Source organism: Sinohyriopsis cumingii, chromosome 7 (assembly GCF_028554795.1).
Source record: "Sinohyriopsis cumingii isolate HCF-2022 chromosome 7, ASM2855479v2, whole genome shotgun sequence".
In the NCBI taxonomy this organism is placed as follows: Eukaryota; Metazoa; Mollusca; class Bivalvia; order Unionida; family Unionidae; genus Sinohyriopsis; species Sinohyriopsis cumingii.
This window is the reverse complement of record NC_142967.1, coordinates 48763653-48790364: the sequence shown is the minus strand read 5'-3', so window position 1 is coordinate 48790364 and position 26712 is coordinate 48763653. Positions and strand designations below refer to the sequence as shown.

General features: G+C 36.8%; 1 protein-coding gene across 3 annotated transcripts in view; it reads right to left on the bottom strand.

Annotated features, from left to right (window-relative positions):
- Positions 1-26712, bottom strand: part of LOC149795175 (attractin-like protein 1) — a 167556-nt gene that overhangs the window by 110858 nt on the left and 29986 nt on the right. For 2 of the 3 annotated variants that reach the window (XM_089964893.1, XM_089964894.1), the window contains exons 4-9: positions 19012-19187; positions 17759-17927; positions 13077-13176; positions 11510-11726; positions 4082-4274; positions 288-442 (exon numbers count right to left, since the gene is read on the bottom strand). In XM_089964893.1, the coding sequence (XP_089821019.1) occupies positions 288-442; positions 4082-4274; positions 11510-11726; positions 13077-13176; positions 17759-17927; positions 19012-19187 (1010 nt within the window). The remainder of the gene's footprint in view (positions 1-287; positions 443-4081; positions 4275-11509; positions 11727-13076; positions 13177-17758; positions 17928-19011; positions 19188-26712) is intronic. The other variant, XM_089964895.1, reaches the window with a different exon arrangement.

The window sequence follows — 26712 nt, the reverse complement described above, 5'->3', positions numbered from 1 at the left end:
CTCATGTCTTGATAATCGAGTGCATTTCTGGAACTGCTGAGTATCTTCCAGCATTTTTCAAAGTTGACCCAAAATTTAATCACTTTTCAAAGTAACCATCAAAGTTTAATCATATTAAAAGATTGTGCAAACCCTGAACAATGATCATTCCAATTTTCATTTATTCTGTGAACAAATGCAATAAAACAAACTGGCAAAACAAAGACACAGCTGTATGAATTCATCTTGCAATCTAAATATTCAAACCAATAGAACATTCAAAATAGTATTCACTGAAAATGACTTACTAATGTCATAGACCATGAAGTCAGGGGAGTAGCATTTTGCTCCAAGGCTAACAGATGTGTCATTATGAGTATTTCCCCCAAATGTCAACATCAAATTCCCGATAAGAACAGCCGAGTGAAGATATCTTGGAGAGTCACTTGTTTGCAAAACTTTCCTGGAAATAAAAAATAGCATGCATTGTAATCAATGTAGTATGCCGATTTCATGACAGGTATAAGCCAGTTTTTATCAATACAATTTGTCTTTTTACCCCCAAAAATGAGACTCTTGGCATTCATTTACCGACAACCTGTAAAATGTGTTTGATGTCTTGAAAGTTAACTGTCTCAACATCAAAGTCTGTCAGAAGCCAACCTATTCTTTCATAAAACTATAGCTGCACATCCCTGCCAACCCTGATCAGTGGTTGACAGCAACACACCACCAGAACGAAAGTTGGCTTATCTCTTTGATGGATTCAGGTGATGTAATGGTTACACAACCAGTGCTAATCTGCCTCCATGGTATATCAAGTTACTAAAACAAAGTGTTGGACTGCTGCAGCACAACAAATGAAGTAGCTTAGAGGACAGTTTTATCATGTGTAGTTGTTGTCAAAACTATGCCTGAAACCATGAAAGACATAAACTGACTCTCCTTCCAATGCTGTGTGTATGCCTGATTCTGGTACTTGAGACAATGCAAATCTAAAGCACCCATCATTTTGCTTCATATACATTAATCTTCTTCTTCTTATAACCACGTTTGTTTGCTGATGGATCAGCTTGGTCTGGATTTTGCCACTTTCTGATCGTAAATCGTGTGATCTGTAAGACATGCTGGAGGATTTCACTTAAATCAAAAGCCATGAAAATTAAACATTTTATGTGGTGCATGCAAACACTGCACCTATTTGCTTTATGAGTGTACTCTGAAGCAAAGTTGTTAACTGTGTGTGCATTAAGTTGGTGACAATATTGGAATGGGATTAAACTACTGTCATGGTGTTGATGATGTTCATTATCAATGCAACTCTGTAAAGGTCAAAAACTCATACCATTCATTTTCTCTCTCCATTTTTTGCAACAAAAAATTGTACCTACTTTATGTAATATGATAAACCATGTACTGATGATATTGGTTGGTTAGCATTTCTATTGGTAAAATCTGGCCTTGTACCGACTTTTTCCATCCTTGCCAGTAGGATGTGTACTGTTAGTTTCACAACCCTAGCAGAATCTCTGGAATGTGCATTCAATTAAGTCTGAAAGTTTTAAATTTACTCAAAATGTACATGTGTATGTTCAATGCAAATAAAGGTCTCAACTTTATTATACTCTTGAATGCAGATGTGCCTTATCGGGCAGCCACCCACCCTTGCATAAACAAAAATGGGTCACTGAATTAATGTTAGCACTGGATGAAAACAGTGTATCCCCTAGGGGTGCAAGAGTGAGAGTCAAAAATCTCCTTGGTGTCAAAACTGGGGGTTAGACTGAGTAAAAAATGAACTTTAGCTTTGCCATGATGATCACCTATCTCTCTGCAAACCAGTGTGATTTTAAAAAATATTGCTAGCTTAAACTGCACCCCATACACTTCATACAGATTTCTGAGAATACTGCCCAAGTATGCCAGTGTATCACAAAGGGGTGTAAAATTGAGGGTAAAAAAACCCACTGGTGTCAGAACTGGGGGTCAAATAAAAAATGTGGGGGTCAAAAATGTACTGACAAATTTTCATCTCACCCATACTTTTTCAGCTTGAAATGGGATACTGCAATTTGCACAACACACACACACTCTCTCTCTCTCTCTAAAAATGCAAATAAACCAACATGCAAAATTAACAAATAAATGCATTGTCCATTCAAACAATAATTGTATTAGTTCATTTTTCTTTCAGTTTAAAGTCAAACTTTTAAGTCTCCTTATAATCTTTTTGTAGCAATATTACAGACCAACACATTACATATAAGCCAATACAAAAAGCCAATTAAATCTTTTTAACCAACTTGGCAGTTAATTTACTGCCTTTCATAAAATGTGTACTATCATTGATTTCATTGTACTTCATCCTAGAACACATTTATCCAAAAATCAAAAAGGCTAATGATTAATCTTTTTTCTAATAAGTTGCACTTGAACTTTAAGATCATTCTTTTATTGCAGCAAGTTAAAAACCAACAAAATCTGCAATGACCCCATGACTTTGTACTCCAAATAACACATTTGTCTCAGCAAGTTTACTGATTTCTTTGTTGTGAAAGAAAGTCTTGGGTGATAGTGTGTTCTCAAGATATCTTGTGGCGAACAAGGGCAGATATTTTAAAAATTTAAAACCCTGTCATGAAAGAATTATTCACTTTTGCAGCCTTTGCAATCATGCAATCAGAAGTCACACCGGTAATCCTAATGGATCTGCCATATTCCAGTCAAGGGAATTATTTTCTCCATTTTTTCATTAAAGTTAGATCCACAGTTACTCTTTTGTGTTCTGCTTCTTTCACTTTCTTCGCTAATGATTCTTAGTCCAAGCCGTTTTAATCTGGAGATCACTTTCTAGTGCATCAAGCATTGACGTTAAAAATCTGGATGACATCTTGCTGAGCTCAATGGAAATCGCATGAGATTAGGGGAAGCTATTCCGTCATAACATTGCCTATGCTAGTCTGGTCCCTATTTCGTATGCTCCCTGCGTTGCACTCCACTATACAAATAGCGGAGTGCAACACTGGGAGCACATGAAGCAGGGAACCAGACTAAGCCTATGCTCGAAATACACGATGCCATCCTTCAACCGAAGCATTGGATATACAATTCCACTTCGTCTCTAAGATTTGTTCAATATGAAGGATTTTAATGTTCTGAAGTTTGTTTGTGAAAATTTGCATGGAACATATTTTACTAAATGTATTCTGATTTACATAATGGAAGTCTGGGCAGATCAAATCCCATAGCCCAACATCCCAGACTATTCATTTTTTGAAGATGGACAAGTAAGCTGTGCAAGATGCTAGTCCAGGATAAGTACTTAGTACTTATTTTAAAACAAATTAGGTAAGTGCTATTTTCATGCTTTAATTATTTTGTCTACCTTTCTTTGGCCATTGATACCACACCCACCCATCCCCAAGCATACTGAATGCTTGAATCTACCTCTCTCCATTTACTGGTATTCATTCATATCTTGCAAATACTACAGTAAATGGTCATGTGTGCATGAACTATTACAACCTGAATGCATACTGGGCCAAGTGACTGAACTATCAGCCAATCAAAACATTTCAAACAAACAAATCCATTAAGATTAATTAGCGCCATTTTAAATGGCTTTGTTTAATTGTGTTGGTATATATGTATTCTGGTCAAGGTTCACCTTTCGGCATGCATGCATGAATCAGGTATGCATGACAGGTATATATGATCAGCAGGATGCTACCACAATTTGTTCTATGTGAGATGCCACTATCTAATTAAGGGTTGATGTATTCAAAATTAATATATTAACTGCACAACTGCCAGAAGATTACAGGCAAGTAGAATGGTAAATCTTTCTACTTCTCAATCTTTTATTTTAAAAAAATAAAAATAAGCAAAACAAGTATCTAATGAGGACAGTGATGGACAGAAATAAATCTCATATATATATATATATATATATATATATATATATATATATATTGTGATAAATCCTTTTTAAGTTTAAACACAAATTTGTATGCACAATTTTGAATACAGTATGTGTATGTGTGTGTGTGTGCTGATGAACATACTATGCTCAAAGCACTGCATAAAGGTCATTAGAACATACCATGTTCTATTTAACGGGTGGTAGGAGTACAGTTTGTCAGTGAGGTAGTAGATGGTGGTGCTGCCTGAATGGTATCCCCCATACACGTAGATTTCTCCAGTCTGTTCACTGTATACACTAGTGTGTCCATAGCCCCCCTTGACAAGAGCACCATTAGTTTCAGTTGTGACATTCCACTCTATGCTTGGTGAATCTGAAATAATGACAGAATCTAAAAAGTCAGTATATCACAACTTCACCTCCCCCCAATGACAGTTTTGCAGAGGGCAATGTTGAATACTCTAACACTACAAAAGGTCTAGAGAATCCCTTAACATTTAAGAACCATATGGGGACTTTGCTTCAAACTTGTGTACTATTTGTTGCAAGCTTAACACAAGCAGTACAAATGTTGTTCACAAAGTGAGCTCCCATGGTAACTTGTATCAATATCCAGATTTCCATTTTAACGGAGATTGAACATTTTTCATTATATGGAATTCTCTGTGCAAAAAAACACCAAATGATATCAACTTAAATGACTTAGACCAATCTAGATCTCTCTTTAAAGAAAAATAATATAAACTGTGAACTCATTTATTATCGTGTGCATTAATTTTCATGGTTGTGAACCAAGTCATTTTTACTGGTACTTATTTTGTGGACTGGGGAGAGAATCTTGTTGTTGTTTGTAAATGACCTGTCTCAACTTTCGCAATATCAAATTCCCTCATCTTTCAACTGATATACACCTGCAGAAATATATCATTTGGCAGCTGCAAAAAATACAAATATCACAGTCAAATCTTGTGACATCCTGGTGACCATCCTTGTGACATAGTGTGTAGGTTCCTGTCATAAAAATAATGTCAATATTTTCTGAACTCGGGATCATTTTATTTCATCAAGGTTGTTCCATTTTAACATACATGGTACCCAGGGAAGGCAGTTTAAAAAAAATATATGCTATGTTACTTTGATTTCACAGGGTTCACATTAAAATGACAAGAAAATTGTAAATTGCATCTATGGGTGAGTACCCCACTTTGAATGTGCCTTACATGTGTCTCATGTATGTTTTATAGAATAGCCCTCAAGATTTATCAAGATATGAACATTCCTTCAATCAAGCAAGGCAGTCTCTTGTCATTTCTCTGGTCTTTTATCTCTCCAAGTTTCCTGACCTAATGGATATGTAAGAACTTTTTTTTAGCATGCAAGAAACATTACAAACTGAACTTTTTTTTGCATTCTGGACTTTTTTCTTACTCTTTACTATTTAAAGTGTTTCAAAATTCTGTCATTCTCAGCAGTTAATAAGGCATTTAGATTTGTAAAAAATGAAAATAAAAATTTATTTAAAAAGCAGAAGTGTTACTAAGAAATAAATGCAACAAGAGTAGAGTAACCTGAGCACATAAGAAACTCAATCTGGTAATTATATAGAACTAAATTTATGTAGAGAATAAATTTGTATTTATATTCAGAATACTTAAATGAAAAAGATTACATTTGAATTTCTAGTGATTCCACTTTGTTAAACTTAATAATAATAATAATAATAATAATAATGAGGACTTTGTATACCACCTAATCTTTAGAAGCTCTAAAAGCTTTACAACATTAGACAACACCTATAAGATAAAAAACATGTAATAATATTAACACAAAAACAAACTCCATGAAATTAGAAAAACATAATTAAAAAAAAACATGCTGAGAATATTTCAGGTAGGAAACATTATTAGGTATTTAAGTTTGTTCTTGCAGTCGAAATAAGTGAGTTTTGAGAGCCCTCTTGAATGTGATCACATTGTCAGAGTTCATTGGGCAATTCATTCCACGTTGCTGGGCTCTGGTATGCAAAAGAACGCTGTCCATATGACTTTGTTTTCATAGTGGGAATAATGAGTATACGATTGACAGAAGAGGAGCATAAATATCTTGCTGGTGTCTACACGAGTGAGATCGGATAGGTATGTTGGACTAGAGTCCGACAGTGAAACACAGCACAGAGAACAAATTTTGTGTTTGATTCTGGATCGAATGGATAGCCAACATAAGGTACAGAGCAGCAGGGAGGTGTGCTCTGATTGTGGTACTCTAAGTATGATCCAAGCAGCTGTGTTTTGAACTTTTTGAAGTTTCTGGAGTAGATATTGAGATGAACCAGACAGAACTGAGTTACAATAGTCCAGTCTTGAAAGTACTAATGAACACACAAGTATTTTAGTGGCATCAACTGAAAGATATTTGCGAACTGAGCTGATGCGTCTCAGCTCAAGATATGCAGCCTTGTATATGTTCATGACATGTTGGTGCAATGTGAGAGTACTGTCCAGAGTAACACCAAGGTTTTGTACTGATTGTGTGAATTTAATGTCGGTGTTGCTGATATTTATTGTTTGAGGTAAAGGATGTGATTGAGAAAGTCTTTGTGTTGTGATCAGAATGGCCTCAGTTTTATCATCATTCATCTGCAGCTTGTTACATGTCATCCATGATTTCACATCAGTAATGCACCTCTCTACACCTTGGATGGTAGCATCAACTTCAGTTGGGTGGCTAGATTTGTATATTTGGGTGTCATCAGCGTACAATTGGTGAGACACTGGATGATGATCTATGACACTTGAGAGCAACTGAGTGTACAGAATGAAGAGAACAGGTCCAAGAACAGACCCCTGTGGAGCACCACAACAAAGATCAACTGGGCTGGAGTGTATTCCATTTGCACATACAATTTGTGTCCTGTTGACCAAGTAGGACTTGAACCACAGTAAGGCTGTATCATGAATGCCACATACATGCTGGAGACGGTGAAGTAATATATCATGGTCTATTGTGTCAAATGCTGAAGACAAATCAAGGAGAGTGAGGACTGTAATCTTTCCGCTATCCAATGCAGAGAGAATGTCATTAACTACTTTTAGAAGAGTAGTTTCAGTACTGTGGCAAGGGCGATATGCAGATTGTACATTGCTAAAAAGACTGTTTGAATTTAGATGAGATACAAGCTGGGATAAAACAACCTTTTCTAAGATTTTTGATATGAATGGGAGATTCAGAAACTGGGCGGTAGTTCTTTAAATCGTTATGGTCTAGTGTTTACTCAATAAATACTTGAAGTGTTTACTCCATAAATACTTGAATACATTTTATGAAGTACCTGTACTCTTCACCAGGAAAGTCACAAGTTCTCATTCGATTCCACATCATAATAGCAAATGGGGAAAACCAGTACAATGCAGAAATAACCAAGACAACAATTTTATATGTAAGAGTCATTTACAATCAGCAATAAATGAGAAATTTGACACAACAAATATATTCAATCGGATCTTTAAAGGTCCAGTTCAAGTTATATAGAACAATCAAACTTTATTGAAATGTATAGATTAGGTCTGCAGATCACTTCACAAGACAGGACTGAGTCATCTGAAGAAGATAACAAGACAGTTTTTACATGGAGGTACACACTGTACATGTACATGTATTTTAGGGTGACCTCATTTGGGACAGGTGAAAACTCCTTCCTCATCCTGACAGCAACAATCAAGTTTATTTAGACCTGTAATCTGCAGTACATAATGCAACTGATAGTAAAAATGCCCCAAAAACAGACCCCTGTGGAACACCACAACATAGATCAACTGGGTTGGAGTGTATTCCATTTGCACATACAATCTGCGTCCTGTTGACCAAGTAGGACTTGAACCACAGTAAGGCTGTATCATGAATTCCAAATACATGCTGGAGACGGTGAAGTAATATATCACGGTCTATTGTGTCAAATGCTACAGACAAATCAAGGAGGGTGAGGACTGTAATCTTTCCGCTATCCAACGCAGAGAGAATGTCATTAACTACTTTTAGAAGAGTAGTTTCAGTACTGTGGCAAGGGCGATATGCAGATTGTACATTGCTAGAAAGACTGTTTGAATTTAGATGAGATACAAGCTGGGATAGAACAACCTCTTCTAAGATTTTTTATATGAATGGGAGATTAGAAACTGGGCGGTAGTTCTTCAAATCGTTATGGTCTAGTGTTGGTTTCTTCATTTCTTCAGCAAAGGCTTTACAATGGCAGTTTTGAAAAATGATGGGAATTCCCCGGAGGAGAGAGAGGTATTAATAACATCAGTTAGTGAAGGCAATACTGGATCTAAGCACTCAAGCAGCAGTGATGTTGGAAATGGATTAAGTTCACATAACTTTGGTGCACTCTTCATCAGGATTGTACGTATGAAATCCATAGAGACAGGTTCAAATGCTGCTAATGGTTGTCGCTCAAATTCTGTATCCCAACTTTATGGTGACGACGAGTCAATTGAAATTGTGGTTTCAAGCTTATCTCTAATGGTTTGTACTTTATCACGGAAGAAATTTGCAAACATGTCCGAAAGGTCGACTGGAGAGAATGTAGTTGGAAGTGGTGTTTTGTTCCTTGACATTAGCTTGTTAGTAATCTTGAAGAGCTGTTTGCAGCTGGAACTTTCCATGATCTTAGTAGTGTAGTGGGCTGATTTCGCTGCATGGACCATATTTGTGACATTCTTCTTAGCGGCTTCATAGATTTGCTTATGAATAGTGAGTCTGGTGGAAAGCCAGAGCCTCTCAGCTTGACGGCGGTCTCTTTTAGCAGAGCAAAGCTGATCCCTAACACTGCTATACCATGAAGAACACTTTTGAATTGATACTCTGCACTTGGTAGCTGGGGCATGTTTGTCAAGCAATGAACGCAGATAGTTATTGAGTTGTTCTGCTGTAGGAGGTAAGCAAGTTGTTAGGTTAGCTTGGATGTCGTGCATTACTTTGGTTCTATTTATCATACGGAGGTTTCTCTTAGTAGCAGATAAAGGTGGAGGGTTAGGGACTGATGCGTCAAGATTGCATATAATGCAGAGGTGATCTAATGCAAGGTCATGGGATACCAGGGAGGACCACAGAATGTTATCATCAGGTCTGTGAAGAATCCAGTCTGAAATGTGACCATGTTTATGGGTGGGTTGGTTAACTGACTATTTGAGGTTGAAAATATTAATGGAATCTATGAGTTTTGATGTATTTGAGTTTCCAGGTTGCCACCTATCGAATTTCCATAGTCCAGGAGATTCGGAAACTGCTCCAAAAAGAGAGAGTCAGCCAGCTTGTTTATTCTACTAGGAGGAAGGTGGTATAGGCAGAAAAAAATGAACTGACCGTTGCTCTAATACTTATCATTACTAGCTTTTTACTACATTTTTTAAAGTGATAAATATTCTTTACTTATGCAACAATTTTGCAAGGAAAACTTTATGCTTCATTTGAAGAAAAAAACAACTACAATATAACAGCTAATGAAATACAGTTTGTGTATGAATCAACATATCAGCACATCCTGGTACTCTAAACATAAATTTCATGATAAAAATTACTAATATATGGCACAAGTGTATGAAAGACAGTTTAACCTTGATAAATACTGTTTCAAAAATTTATGAATTTGTATTAATCATTCCACCCTATTTTCTTTGAGGTAACCAGTGAAACTGCATCAATTAATAGCAAGCACTGCTTGAACATGTGTAACAAGTTCTTGAGAAAAGTGTGCATGTGTGAAACAAAACTGCTGAAAGATATATCCATAGAAAGTTGGAAAATGTTGGCACTGGAAGTACAATTAGCCTCTGCAATTATCTTCCAATGTTATGCACATGCACAATACCAAAATTAAAAAAGATGAACAAATGTTTGTTATGTTCTTCATTAATTATTTTTGTAGTCATAGGGCTTATTCACTGACAAATATATCTGCCACTATGCTGGAAACCTATGTTTTTAATTGCAGTAAGAATGACTAGCATGGTTACAGCGTAACAGTTTTTATACTGGTAGGAAACTGGTACTGCCATCGCACTTGTTATCTATTTTGTTTTAGCGTAGTAAGTAGATTCCAGGGTAAATAAACCATAATGTAAAAGAGTGCATGGAGTGTAGTACAAGTCTTTGAACACAAATGTTAGACATTAGGTACAGTATCTTGCCTACCTTAAAGACCTGTATATCAACAATAAACCACTGAATAGTAAATACACTTTATCATGGCATAAAGTTATAGAATTTTTCTCATGATCATTGAGCAATCATTCCAGAGTCTAAACAGTTTTAAGATCTTGGTAATTTGTACAAGTATAACAATGCATGATATTCATCCAAGTAGTACTAAGCTGTCTCTCTTAAGCAATGAAACCCTCATATCTAAACTTAACAATCCCTGTGTTGAAGTATGGCTAACATAAATCTGAATGGTCATATTCATATATATATATTTCTTGTTGGACTAGTAGTTTTCATATTTTTAATAGTACAATAACCAAAAGCAAATCCTGATATGCATTTGAAACAGTTGTGGGACTAGTGGAGATTTGGTGGGATTAACAAAGTTCTAAGACTACTTGTTCTTCTGACTACATGGAAATGTATGTTAAATTCTGTTCTTGCAAATCATACTCTTTTCCAAATACCATTTCCCATTGTTCACAGATTATTTTTGACCATGACATATATTTTGATTTGCTCCAAGAATGGTTTCTATTGAATTTACAATTGTGATCATGTTGTGATAAGTAAACATTTGCTTCTTAAACTAGGAATTACTGCCTCATTACAAGGATGGACGAGTGGTATAAAGTGCTTGCCTTTACCAATCACTGCATCTTAGGTCTGTCAGTGTGGGTATGTGAAAAAGCTTGCCAGTAGCTTCCAGTGGGTTGGTGGTTCTTATAGGGTTTTCCATGGTTCTTCCCCCCACCAGTTATACTGGTCACCATGTATAGCCTATCATGTGCTGAGAAATGGTGTTAAAGCCTAAACAACTCATTACAGAGTTTGTAAATCAACATGAACATTTTTATCCAATTACTAAAAATTACTTAAATCTTGTTTAATTAAAAACACTTAGTTGTTATTGTTGTGGGGTTTAATGCCATTTTTCAGCACACGATAGGATATGCATGGCAGCCAGTATTAATGGTGGAGGACAAACCCGGGAAGAACCACCAACCCACAAGAAGCTACTGGCAAGCTTTCTCACATACCCACATTGGCAGAATCCTAGACTCGAACCCACGCAGACAGAGGTGAGATGGCAGTGATCCGTAACAGGGATTGCTTTCGACCACTCTGCCACTCAGGGCCCCAAAAATACTTAGTAAAATTATTACTAAGTAATAACATTTTAGTTTGAAAAATTATTAATAAGTAATATTTTACTTTGTAAAATATTTACCAAGTAATATTTTACTTAGAAAAATTAGTTCTTAAATAAAATATTCACTTGTCTTCTACTTGCAATTACTACTGATCAATTTGACAAACATTTTTAGGTTAAGAAAATTTAGGTAGCCACTAGTAAGTAATGCATTGATCTACCAGCTGTCAAACTTGGGACGAGTTTAAAATACTTACTGAGGTTGACCTCCTGAATTATGTTCATATAGCCATATCTGGGACTATGACCAAATATTATGTACATCATATGTCCCACCACAACAGCTGTATGTCCAGCCACAGCTATGCTCTGATTCGGCTTTTTATATTCCCATTTCCGCTCTGCAATTCTGTATATCCACAAATCGTTCTGAACTATTCTATTGCTGACACCACCATATATATATAGTGAACCCTGAAATAGATATTTACCAGTTGTTTATGTAACACACAACACTAGGATGGTTCAATTAACTATTTCCCATATTAACATTGTATACAAAATAAAATTTGACCTTCCAAGGACAGATCAGCAGCATATGAATTTGAATTGTGAGCAACAACATACATTATACAATGTTAATACTGAGAAAATTCAAGACTATTTTATTCTTTGTAACTCCTCAGAAAGAAAAGTACTTGTTGGTTCACTGGTTCAGATAATCACCAAGTCTTTTTGGTGTCTGGTTTATATACACATGCCTCCAGTGCTTTTGGGGTTATGTGACATAAGCAACCCCATTTATGGTGTGCTACATTATCTTAATCTTATGTCTGCAGTTGGTGCATTATATCAGAATGACATTCATTTTGAATACATCCAGGATTCAAATGACATTACTATTTAATCTATTTGCATGTGCATTAAAAGCTATCTCTGATGAAAAAAGTTTATCTCTGAGGAGAGATACTAATTACATCCCTTTTCATTAGGGTCAGGGTTCATTCAATATTAAAAAACTTGTCAGTAAAGGTTGACAAAGTTTCAGTTTATATGTTACTAATAATACCCACATGAAGTTTCTTTTCACTTCCTAATCATCACCAGCCGCTTGTATAATCCATCAGTACTTTTGTTTCTTTTGAGCAACTTGTTAATCCAGATAGTGTTTAAGTGTGTAAAATGATGTTTCTAAGCTGTACTATAAAAACCAGCAAACAGAGTCAGTCCTCTGTTCCAATATATGAAAGAAGTCAATTAGTAGTGAAAATGTAGTTTTGGGGAGGAAGAGGGTAAAAGTAATCTCAGTTATGTCTCTATTGTTTAGCTTATCCTTTCTAAAATGGAAAATACAGATGCACCATCCTCCTGTTCCAGAAATTCTTTAATTCTCATAAATGAAAGGTCTATCTTAAACAGTCAAAGAATGGCTCTCTTTAAAACAATTGAAATCCATTTAGTGATAGTGGATGCATAAGCAATGGAACTGTCCTTTAAGGGAAGGAGAAACCTTAACCCCATTTGATCCTTCTGCATTTTTAATATGCTAAACTGAACCTAAGTGCCATACATGGGCAAAGGAGTCCATTCTGAGCATTCCCAGTGCAGATGCAAATGCAGATCTCTGTTGGAGATGGTACTACTGAGGGAAGTTTGTTTCTTCTCTCTTAAAAACACCTAGCTGACATAAAAGGGCAACAGAGTTGTACATCTAACTGAACAGTATAAATTCCTCTTCCAGGGCTGTACCAAAAAGCTAAACTGATTATATGACCAGGTGAGTTAATTACAGATTTTCAAAACGAAATGTTACGCATTTCTTACATTATATGCAATCATGGAGTGCCCATATAGATCTTTTGGATAATTTTCATATCGTGACTCTGCAATGTCATGGCCCCATTCTGATGTATTGAAATTGTACCTGAAATTAGAACAAAGATATTCAACTTGATATATGCAAAGAAATTACACCATACCAGACTTGTCTCTATTTCTGTTTCCTCAATCACATTACACATGTCATCCCAGCAGACTAACACCCACCTATCAACCACCCAATATAGCAACTATGATACAAATGTACAAATTCAGCAAATGTACTGTCTTCCTTGTTTTCCCCAACAATCCTGAGCTTTAAGCTTTAATTTTTTTCATTGATCTGAGTGTTCTTTGAAAATTTATATGTAAAGTCGCATTTATCAATTACCGCTACCCCTGCAAACTGCCACCACCCCTACGTCATCCCCTTTAGGATGATTATGTTTTACCAGTGAGTATATTTCCATACATACTGCCTCTCCCCCCACGATTAAAATCAAAGTGGTGGCATCTAAAAACATTGTTCACAGTATGCATGAGGTTGCAAGTTAATGAGGTAGACTAAAACTGACATTAACAGTCATGGTTGGGGGTTGTAGGTAGGAATTTTGATTGTGGTATTATATCATGTCTAATTGTGTGAATTCATCATAGTAGTTTTAAAATGGTAGGATACATTCTCCAAGCTATGAACTGAAGTACTTATGAAAATGTTATTTATAACCATGACAATTAATACCAACAAAAATAAATGACTTCACACAACATCTTTTTATGTGAATATTATTAAAAAAGTACAGAAACGTTTAAAAATATGACTACACAGATGTAATTCAAGTAGATCATAAAATGATAGGTACAGCTTCCCTTGTAGAAAGTGTTCCATTTATACAGCCAGTGGATGTAAATGCAACAACTAAACTTACTTGATTTGCATGTATAAACTGCCAAAAATGAATGCTACATTGAATTATTCTTCAAACTGACAATTTGATACATGTAAATAAACCGATGCTACATATTAACAGATGCTAAAGTCTGCTCAACGCTGTTTCTACTAGTAACAGGAATCAATACATAGCATTGCAATGGCTGAGGACATTACACCTGGATAATAAAGAAAAGAAGAAATGAAAAGAATTAAAACAAACGAGATTGGTTGTTGTTGTAGGAATTAACGCCATTTTCAGCACAAGATTGGCTATACATGGCGGCCAGTATAATTGGTGGAGGAAGAACCCTGGAAAACCCAGGGAAGAACCACCAACCCAAGAGAAGCTACCGGTAGGCTTTCTCACTTATCCACGTTAGCCGAGCCTTTGACTCGAACCCACGCAGGCAGAGGTGAGATGGCAGTGATCCGGAACGGTGAGCGCTTTAGACCACTTGGCCACTCTGGGCCCCCAAATGAGATTGGGTGCATAAATGAACAATAAATATATTTAATCAAGCAGGTGCAAAGCTATAGTATTTTCACCCACTCAATGAAATTTATCTATTATTCACTCATAAAAAGCAAATTTTCTTTTTTACTTTTATGCTCAGATATGTTTGCAGGTTTAAGCAAATAACAGGCTATAGTAGTAGTTTTTATGATAATGACAGCTGTTTACCATTTATGTTCTACTGTGTTTTCATACATGCCAACCCCTGGTGAGGAAAAAGTGTAATCCAAGTGGACAAAAAGAGTAATCCGAGCAGAAAAAGTGTAATCAACATATAACATGATAAAAATTCAATAAGCGTATGTACAACATGATTTATTTATCCCTCTGGACTTTTAATATTGATTACTGCTTCAAGTTCTCATACACTTTGAGCTTTAAAAAGCAACAGACTCTCATAATGCATTTCAAAACACTTTGTACCAGCTGAGACTATAAATGTTTTGCACACCAGCAGAGCAATAAGTGCTGGGTTATTACAGAGCCTGGATCTAAAATCAGTTTTACTTTTGTTAACAATGCTGAACAATCTCTTACAGTCAGCATTAGAGTGGTAAAGAACCAATATTCCTTTCATAACCTGACAAAGAAGAGGACATTTATATCTTCCAGTTATTGTGTCTTTTAGCTTGCAAATAAGATGAAAAACTTGATACTTCAGGAGTTCTCCTTCTAATTTATCAGCAAGCCTTTCCTGCAGCATGGTGCATCATATGACAGAGACAACCTGATATGAAAAATGATGGAGACATTTTTTAAAATATAGAATGCAACCCCTTTATGAATTCCAGTCATCACTGATGCAGCATCAGCTGAAAACCCCATACAGTTCTGCAAACTTGTATTTATTCAAAGCATTATCAAGCAAATAAAAATTGTTTTCTCCAGTGGAATCTACTGTTAATTCTGGTAATGAAAAAAAGAGCACTCTGACTTTGCCCTTTTCATTGTCAAAGTCTCTTATTCAGACTGGGTACAACTTTTTGTCATCATAATCATTAAACAGCCCAATTTTCATGGCTTCTGCAATTTTAAGTGATCTTCTGCTAAACACCTAACAATATTAGATGATTTTGTTCTTGCACAAGCATATTTTCTGCAACTTTGGAATCAGGAAACATCCGTTTGAACAAAGGACCAATGTAGTCTTCTACTGCTAAGGTTAGTCCATGTTCTTTTAAGAACTCGGTATATAATGCCTCTGCTGTAAAAAAAAAAGATGTTACCTTAGTACTGGAGTTAGTAAAACGAGCTAATTCATCGTTTCTTTGTTTTACCATCATGACTAATATTAATATCCTTTCCACACAGCCTGCAAGGGGCATGAAGCTGCTCTAGAATGGAACGCTGTAATATGTAGTTCATGTATTCATCTCTAAATCGATTTTTCATCTTTTCTAATCCATCTGTGAAATTATTTGAAAAACATTTTTGCTCTAACATATGCACTGACTAGAATAAATCCGACTTGACTTTTAGCGCCAAATACCTACAGACTGGTTCTGTACCAGTTATCAATTTGAACAAAGAATCTGTGAGCAAAGATTACAAATTAGAAAACCAGTCTATTCTCTCCTAACTAAGCTATACAGCTGCTATAAATAGAAACTGAGGTCAAACGTTTAAAAGTAAAACCAGCCTACTTCTTGGAAATAGGCTAACTGCTATAAATAGAACATAAAACTGTTAGGAAAGTGCATGCAAGTCTACAGACAAGCGTACTCTTATGTTGTAGTTACACAGAAGCCGTCTTTTATATAATACGGTTTGTGGGATTAATGGGATGTTAATAAAAATGAGAAAACAAATTATTAATTTTTTGGGAGGGAGATATACCAAAAACGCGTAATCCAAATACATCTATACGTAAGGCGTAATTTAGAGGAAAATAGCGTAATGATTATGCCAAAAGCGTAATGGATGGCATGTATGTGTTTTGTGTACATTCACATAAAATATAAGCAGTAACAAACTTCTCTTCCATAATTAAGGCAAGAAAGCATATACTTGAAAAAAAAAAATCGAAGAAACGGTAACATAATTAAGTATCTAACATTAATCAGTGTTTTATCCAATTATTTGCAAATATGACCAGTGAGAGCAAGGGAAGCAACTTAATGGAGTACTTGATGCATGAATACTGATACAGTTCAGTACAGAGTAGTCAGTTACAAAGTTTGTGGTGAATTTCCTGAATTGACACTCATAGGTCTGGTCATAGATAACCAGAAACTTGCAACGAAATCACAGTATCAATATTTTACTATTAAACAGAACAATAATAAAACAAAAATCAGTTTTGATGTTAACCATTCTTGCTTGGCAAATTAAATGTCCCTAGTTTGAAAAAAGAAAATCTTATTTTGTTATAATATCAACAATAACACCCAAATATATCCACATTCATATGCAAAAAAGCAGTGAAGTTAAGACACATGAATTCGTGTAGCAATCTTCGAGTCCGGGAATATTTGTTAGAACAAATGTTTAGCATGGTCTCCAGCTGATAAAGATAGATTGTGTTCAACAGGAAAACTCACAAACAATGCTTCAGTGTTGGTAGCTGGCAGGTCTTCCATCAAGAGCTGAAATCTGCTGCGAGTTCTTAATTTTCCCAACCACTATGTGCTTTATGCTACCAATGTGCTTCCTCACATCATCTCTGCCGCCATGCCCAATGCTAAAATTTGTGGCACACTGCGTGCAAAAAGCATGATGTATATCAGTGTTTGATGGCAGAATGCACGGCCAATTTTTGGTATATTCCAAACTAAACTTCACTTTCTGTGCAATACATTTCGTTTTCCTTGCTGGTGAAGACATTTTCAAGATGCGGTGCCGAATGTTAAGTGTTTGTGGCGCATGTGCAGAACTAAATTCCAGTTAGGCCCCAGTTTCTCTCAAAAGCATGTGTAAAACTAATCTTATACAGATTAAAATACAGTAAAATGCTTGCTACTGGGCCAACTGTATCAATCAGCTATAGGTCCACTAATATCACTTAACGGGAAATTGGTTATTTTATTAGAGATTTAAAATAATTGAGAACTGGGGTATTCGTGATTTTGTTGCATGTGGCATCGATTCGTGAATCGCTGAAAAAGTCGTGAATGTCATGCCAAATCGTGAGGATTGGCAGCTATGTATCAATCCAATTCAACAGTATCAAACAAAATTTTACAATACACAAAGGTCATGTGAATGGTAAGTGTATTATTATAGTTTCAATATTTAAATTACCACACAAGGAAACTTTTATTTTTATCCACTTTCTCAAAGAAATATCCCCCAGCTATCCAGAGGTAATTGCCGATAACAACAGAAGCTGCTGAAGCTCTCCCTGGAGGTGGATTTTTGGCCTGAATTTCAACCCAAGCTTCATTACCAAGAGTTGAACTACAGTCCACACCTAGAATGAATTTCAAGAAAAGTCAGTTACAAGTTTATAATTCATGTTATTGCTGGGCTCCTTTATCAACTATTTTAAGATAAAATAATATGAAGCTATATAAAAGTTGATGCAACTCACTAATTGGCAAATAAATAGGCTTTGTAACATCTAAAAAATAGATGAAATGTTTCTTTTCATGCATACCAGATATATTTCATGGCATGGTACACAAAAACTGACTCTGAAATGAGTGGAAAAAAACATGAAGAGATGTTTCTGCTATATTAATTTAGGCCACCTAGTGGCTATAATTTTCCCTCATTCCATTCATATACTAGACAGAAACTGCAATGCTAACTTTTTCCTTACTGAAAGACTTTTCTGATGACTGCATCCAATGAAATAAACCATGTTTTAATTACATTCTACATGTTTTTATTAAATTCTATGCTTTTCTATATGTAAAGGGAATATACTTCTTTAATAGTGTTCAATATTCTAGTCTGCTGATCTGCATCTACTTGGCAATTATTACATAAAAGATTCCTAACTTTCAGAACAGAACAGACTTTTAATTTACTGTAAAACAGTGTCATATAAACAAAGAGCACTTAATTAAATTAACTCTTCCTAAATAACAAACAAAATTATAATAGGACCAAAATTTATATTATGTTAGATGAATAAACAGATAAATTTGTTTGCTGCAGATACTGTCTCATATTAAGGACCTATGATGAAAAAGCTGAGTTTTTTTAAATAGCAATGAACACAATAACAAGAACAATTACTACTACTACTATTACAGCAAAAGGCAACTTTTCAAAACAAGAACATGTAACTAAGTTTGGTTTACACTATACACAAACTGCTATTTTTTATTCGGCCCTGAACATGTGAAAAATATTGGGCTGAAGAAATATGAAAAATATTTTGCCAATAATTTTCACTCTTAGTTATTTAATAAAACTGATTTAGATCGATCCTGTACATTCCAGCTTTTACACAGTACAAAATTATATGATAGCAAATACACTACTTTTTGCAAAAATTAGTTAAAATTTTATTGTATTCAACATTTTTACAGTAACATTGAACCAACCTTTAAATCCATCTTGACACCTGCATATCCTCTCTGAACTACAAACTCCATGATTACTACAGTTCTTGGGACACAATTCAGTTTCACAATTATACCCTGTCCAACCAGAAAAACAAACACAAGTGGAATTTTCACACATGCCATGTCCTGAACAGTTAGATGGGCAACCACCAATACTGAAATTTAGAATAAGAAAGTTAAATAGAACAAATATAAAGAAATCAATAACAAGAATCAATATTTCTTTGTTTATTTCTCAAACTGCATTAGATGAAAGGATACTAAAACTGTCTTGTGTGTGTGTGTGTCTGCATGTGCATGTGTGTGTGTGAGGGAAATATTTATTGAGAACCTTTTGAAGGCATTATATAAAGTTGCTACAGAAAACGTGATACACATAAAAGAAACAAATAAGAGTTTTATACTTACGTATTACCAACTGTGAAAGTTATGTCACAGCAAATAATAACATGAAATGTATTTTCTAAGATACAGATGCTCATGTCCCCCCTCACTCATATCACACCCTCTCACAATTACAAAAACAAAAAATGCTGGAAGAATGCTTGAAAGTATCTATTAAGATATAAAAGACCACTTAAAATGGATGTGTAATGGATCATAACCAACCAAAGAAAAAACAACAATCATTACAGTGCAACAACGAAACCTGTTTACCTGATGTAAATGATCTTTCAAACATTTAAATGCAATTCATCAAAAGCTGTGGAATTAGCTGAACACAATGGAATTATCACACATGATATATTGAGTTAACACCCGACAAAGGAATAACTCTCGAACATGAGGTGAGCCATGTCATCAGTCACCTGCCTAACAGTAAAATGCAAGCACTGTTGGCTGAGAATCTCGGTCAGAAAGATAATCTCTGCTGAAAGGGGTAGGTTCTATAAGAGTCAATTGCAGCCCCTTATCAGATCCAGATGAAACTTGTATAGACAAAATATGACCCTCTCGAATCCTTAAATATGTATGTGATTCTTTATCCAGATCTGCTTTTAACAAAGGAAATTAACCATTAAATAGCCAATGGTTTTCTTCTCTGCTGTGACACCTATATTCATGGTTTACATACCTATCACACATGTTGCCAAAAAATATATCCTAAATTTTGTATTTCTATGCAATGTGCATAACAGTCAATAAGACTAATAAAACTTGATTTTTGTTTTCAAACACTTTTAAATGTTGTTTTATTTTCAATAGGTTTGGTTGCTTACCTCTTACCCATATTTTCATTTTCATCTAAAATAGTTTGTGCATGCTTATGTTTTGCACTTTCTAGCTGTCAAAATGTTGCCAGACTTGCTCCAGCATGTTATGTTTTTTTTTTTATCATTTTCTTCACAACATAACACTTTGTACATTATTAATAGCAAAACATTCATACTGTATATTGGGAAGAATTACAAAAGTTCAGAATGTCAGAAAGAAAAAAAGAAGTTTTGTTTCTGCATAGTTCCTGGGGAAAAAACTATGTTAGGCAATAAAAAATGTCTCCTGCTGCACTGGTTTTAAATTAGAGTTGGCAGGTGTTTGTTTTAAACATGTATATTTAATGTGACATTTTTTAATTCTTTTTTCTCTAAAAAGTGCTGAGGTTGGCAATGAAAAACAGACGGTTGACCAAATGGATACACATATTTTTTTTTTAAATTTAAAAAAACAAACATTCCTTATGATGACTGATCCTACAAATATATTTCTATGAATTTTATACAAATGAGTACAAAATCCTTTTTCGGTAACCTCAGTATCTGCCCTTTCTTTCTGAGCTCTTTAGTGTATGGAGGTTGCAACAGAAACACTTCTGGTGGGTACTGCCACTGGTCGACATTCACTCATTGCAAAACAGAATGAAGTGATTAAAATTATACTTTGCGCCATGGACAAACTTTCCAATTAAATGCCCTAAATAAATGCGCAATAAAGTAATTTGCGAATAATTGTTAGGCACAATCGATATAATCATATATCAATGGGTATGTGGATAACATGTGCAAATACTTGCAACTGAAAGTTTTAAAAAAATGTAAAAGAAGATAATTTAGGAATAATAAAATAGTGAACACACAATTCATTGGCAATCAACAACAATAACAACACAAACATATAAAAACAAAACACTAATTACAGTTGAACTAAATGCTGAAAGTAGCATTTTACTTAAGTAAGTCAATTATGAACCTTCATTCATGACAATGTTCTATATTATGCAAAACGCTTAGAATTAGCACCTGATAATGAAATTGTTGTTAACCTTCCTTAATTAAACAAATCATTTAAAAATAAAATAATTTCCACTGCATACTTTATTTTCATTGTGTTAAATTGATACTATCCAAAATATTGGCCATGAACATTATTTAATGTAATAGTTTCCGTTTGATGACGACAATTGCATACTTTCTCAAAAGGGCATGTTTCATACAATTATTACTGTCAGTTTTGAAAATTAATTATAAGTAATTATATTTAATACAGATGAATCTGATGACTAAAAATGTCTTTGGATTTTTTCAGGGGAGAAAATTAAAAACAAAAATAATTCCTATTGCTTATTTTATTTCCACTGTGTTCCATTTTTTCATTGCGTATTTAAGTTATTCCTATCTATAATCTACCCTCTGGTGGGGGTAGCAGTCGTACTCCCTTGGGGGTAGCTAGTCCACCTTTGGTCTCCACTTGGCGCTCAACTCTCACCTGTGACTCCAAGAAGCTGTAGCATGCACAGTAACCACACCACGGACAATGGCTTAGACTGGCCGGCCAAACCAGACTGAGAGTAACCAATGGGTTTCAGACCCCCGGTGAGTCAGGGATTGTCACCCATTGCATCTGAAGACTGGAACCGGTGGACAGCGCGGAGGAACCACCAGCTGGTCAACGGGCAGAAAAGCAGACCCAGCAAAGCGATGTGGAGCACTAAGAGCACGGCCAGACACCTAGGTCATCCAATGCATCCAGTCTCTATTCCAGCCATCTTGACTACATCTTGCAACTGGACAAAGTGAAGCCTGGATGAGAGAGTGAGGCTGACACAGTGCAACTCTTCCTCACTTTAATCCAACTCACATGCAAGTCATTTATGTCATCACCCGTGCCCAAGTCTTGCGGCAATGGGCGAGCTGCAACGCAGCAGGTGTGGATGCACTGGCAGCCATAGTGGCGGACCTGCATGCTGGCGGCTCAGGCCATATGGTCGTCTTTCACTGATCTGAAGCAGAAATGGATTTCGGCAGCTGTGTAAGCTACTAAGCAGACATCTTCAGGATAGCGCTGCTTACCTCCATAGCCTGAGGAAGGGGCTAGAAAAGGTGCCCTAAATAAGCCTGCTTCATCTACCCCGACCAGCTTACCGTGGCTGGAGGGAATCCCATTCTTACGGTTGAAAAACAAAGAAAACCTAAAAAGTTCCACTCACTCTTGGTGTGTGGAACATATGCACTCTATTGGATCGTGCAGAGGCTGACATACCAGAGAGAAGAACTACCCTGACTGCAAGAGAACTTGCTCGCTACAAGATAGAGATAGCAGCCCTAAGTGAAACTCACTTGGCCAATGAGGGCCAACTGATTGAAGTTGGAGCTGGTTACACCTTTTTCTGGAGTGGACGTGGCACCCATGAACGTTGGGAGTCTGGAGTTGGATTCGCTGTCAAGTCGAGTTTGGTGAATAAGCTCTCCATCTTACCAAAGGGAATTAATGACCGGCTTATAATGCTGAAGCTTCCTTTACATGGAAAAAAGCAAGCCACACTCATTAGTGCTTATGCACCAAGCATGACCTACTCGGAGGAAGCCAAAGACAAGTTCTACCAGGATCTGGAAACTCTGATTACTTTGGTACCCAAGTCAGACAATCTGATCAGTCTTGGTGATTTTAACATCAGAGTTGGTTTGGACCACATCTCATGGAAGGGAGTTATTGGTAGACATGGAACTGGCAAATGCAACAGTAATGGACATCCACTCTTGAGAAAGTGCACAACATTTGATCTCCTGGTCACAAACACCATCTTCTGTCTGCCTAACCGCAATAAAACAACTTGGATGCACCCAAGGTCTAAGCATTGGTATCAGATTGACTACATCTTAGTTCATACGAATGACAGGCAGGATGTCCGTGTGACCAAGGCCATGTGTGGTGCTGACTGCTGGACAGACCACAGGCTACAGATTTCCAAGATGAATCTTAAAATTCAACCTCCCAGATGCCCACAGGGAATTAAAGTCCCAAAATGACTCAACGTCTCCAGGCTGAAAGTCTGCAACAATGAGCAAGCTCTGTCTGAAGCTCTGACAAGTCAGCTAGAAACCACAGACTCTAATACCAACGATGTAGAGAAATGCTGGATGGCCTTCAAACATCTGGTGTACTCCACTGCATCTGAAGCCCTTGGCATCACTGTGCAAAAGCACCAAGACTGGTTTGACGAGAACTGTGAAGAAATACAGTCCCTGCTAGAGGAGAAGCATCGTCTCCATCATGTATACAATATCGACCCCAAGTCTGCTGCAAAGAAAGATGCCTTCAGCAGAGTCCACTAAGCTGTGCAGAAGAAACTACGTGAGATGCAGGACACATGGCTGAGCTGAAAGGCTGATGATATCCAGTCCTTTGCCGACAGACACGACATGTAGAATTTCTATAGTGCTCTTCATGATGTTTATGGCTCAGTAACATCTAACATCAGGCACAGCCCCACTCTTGAGCTCCGATGGCAGCGCTCTCATAACCAAGAAGAAGATACTGGATCGTTGGGTGGAACACTTTGACAGTATCCTCAACAGACCCTCTTCCATCAACAATGAAGCGATCAACCGTCTACCACAGGTGGAGATCAACGATAGGTTGGCTGACCCTCCAACAGTGCTGGAAACGCACAAGGCCACTGAGCTCCTGTCTAGTGGAAAAGCTCCAGGAGCAGACTCCATCCCAGCTGAGATCTACAAGTCTGGTGGGCCTAAGTTAGTGGGAAGACTAACAGAGATGTTCTGTGGTATGTGGAAGATGAAACGCATACCCCAGGAATTCAAAGATGCATCCATCAACCACCTTTACAAATGCAAAGGCAATCGCCAATCCTGCAAGAACCATAGATGAACCTCTCTACTCTGCATTGCTGGCAAGGTCCTCGTCAGGCTACTGCTGAACAGACTCACAGAACACCTTGATCATGGCCTACTGCCAGCGTGGCTTCAGAAAGGACAGGGGCACCATCGACATGATCTTTGCTGCAAGGCAGTTGCAAGAAAAATGTCTTGAACAAAATGTCCAGCTATATACCACCTTCGTGGACCTGACTAAGGTATTCGACACTGTCAGCAGGGAAGGCATTTGGAAGATCTTGGCCAAATTTGGATGTCCAGAAGTCTTCACTGAAATGGTGAGACAGTTTCATGATGGCATGCTTGCCAGAGTCCACGACCAGGGTAACTATTCCAAACCCTTTGCAGTTACGAATGGTGTGAAATAAGGATGCGTCTTAGCCCCCACTATCTTCAGCCTCATGTTCTCTGCAATGTTGATGGATGCTTTCAAGGACAGCAATGTTGGAGATCTCCGATACCATCTGGATGGGAAGTTGTTCAACCTGAGGAGGCTTAAAGCCAAAACCAAAGTCCAAATTGAGAACATTCGTGACCTGCTGTTTGCAGATGACTGTGCCCTCAACTCCAGCACGGAGGCAGGCATGCAACAGAGCATAAACCTTTTTTCCACAGCGTGCTCCAACTTCGGACTCATCATCTCTACCAGCAAGACCGAGGTTCTGCATCAGCCAGCTCCTGGAGAAGATTACCTGGAACCATCCATCACTGTCAATGGCCATAAGCTCAAAAATGTAGACAGGTTCACAAACCTCGGCAGCACCCTCTCACAAGCAGTCCACATAGACGATGTGGTCAACACTAGGATTGCCAAAGCCAGTATAGCATTTTGTAGACTCCGCTCAAATGTCTGGGATAGGAGAGGCATCAAGCTTGCCACCAAGTCTAAGCAGCGGCTGTTCTCCCCATCCTCCTCTATGCTTGCGAGACATGGACTGTGTATAGCCGCCATGTTAAAAAACTGAATCACTTCCATATGAGCTCTCTGAGGAAACTTCTGAAAATCAAATGGCAGGACAAGGTACCAAACACAGAGGTGGTCACTAAGGCCAGCATGACAAGCTTCCACACCATGCTGTGCAAGGCACAACTCCAATGGGCTGGCCATGTTGTCCGCATGTCGGTAGAACACCTACCTAAGAAGGTCTTTTATGGAGAGCTACAACAAGGAAAAAGATCTCACGGTGGTCAAAAAAAAGTGGTACAAGGACACCCTCAAGGCTTTGCTGAAGAACCTAGGAATTGATAACGATAGCTGGGAGAGTGTCGCTGCTAACCGATCTGCTTTGCGCAGTCAAGTCAATGCTGGTGCGGAAGCCTTTGAGCAGAAAAGACTGGTGGACGCAACTGAAAACGTGATCTGCGCAAATCCAGGAACAGGAGTTCCACAATTCTCAACCAGCAACCTGCACATCCATGTCCCCACTGCAACAGATTCTTCCGGGCCTGGATCGGACTGATCAGCCATCTCTGGACCCACCCCCAGTGAATCGATGACATTAAATGGTCCTCATCGACACCGATGGATGAACATTATCATCATCTATAATCTACTGATCACGTTCCATAATAGCTGGACTGTTTATCAGAGTTATTTTACAAACGATGAGCTGTATATTGTTTTATTTGTTTGCACTTTAAATGCTTTATTAATGAGTTTCCGTATCCCCCATAGTCTTCTTCAGGTGTTGCTCATTGCTATTTGCATTTTATTATTTTACGATGTGTCATACTCACAATGTTCATGAAGCTGGTCCCTTTGCTTTCCTTTCGAGTATAATTCTTTATGACATATACTTTCTTCCTCAGACACTAGGTCTTGTGACTGGTTTCTGTATTATGGTCCTTACATTTTAGTGATCTTGACCAAGCAAATTAGCTTGGAATAGAATCTAAGTGAAATGATGAACCAACAGGAGGTAATTAAAATATTTTAATATCTTTAAAGTTGATCCAAGTCGTTATTATGCTTTAATTAACATTACTACTGACCATAAATTGTTCTGTCTGTCTCTCTTCGTTTGGTTGGTTTAACTTAACATTTACCATCATTCTTCACAAGTCCAGAGACATTGTAGTATTATCTTTTCACGGATTCTTTTTAACCTTATTTTGATACAATGGTAAAAAAAAGAGACAGAAGGCCTTTGTTGTTTTTTTTTATCTTCAATTTTAATTAATAACAATTGTTTTTAGAATCTTATAGTAGGTTTAAGAAACAACAACAATCATCAACAAAGCCTTAAATACATTACATGTGTGTGCCCCATAACCAAGACATTTACCATACTGTCTTGACCTGCAAATTGCAACTTTGTATAAACACTTTAGATAGGTCCCAAGGGAAGTGTAAACATACGGTTATGAAGAAAGATACTGTAGGTTACTTGGTGCAATTTCAGTTTCAATCTTTTTTATCCAGCCAAATTTCTTTTTCTCTCTCACTCCAGATTTCTGCATATTTTGTCCCTTGTGCATGAGATGGTGGAAAAAACGGAAAAAGAAAGGTTTAAGATTAAATTGTGTACCATGTTAAATTCATTTAGAAAACGGGGATTATTATTATGTT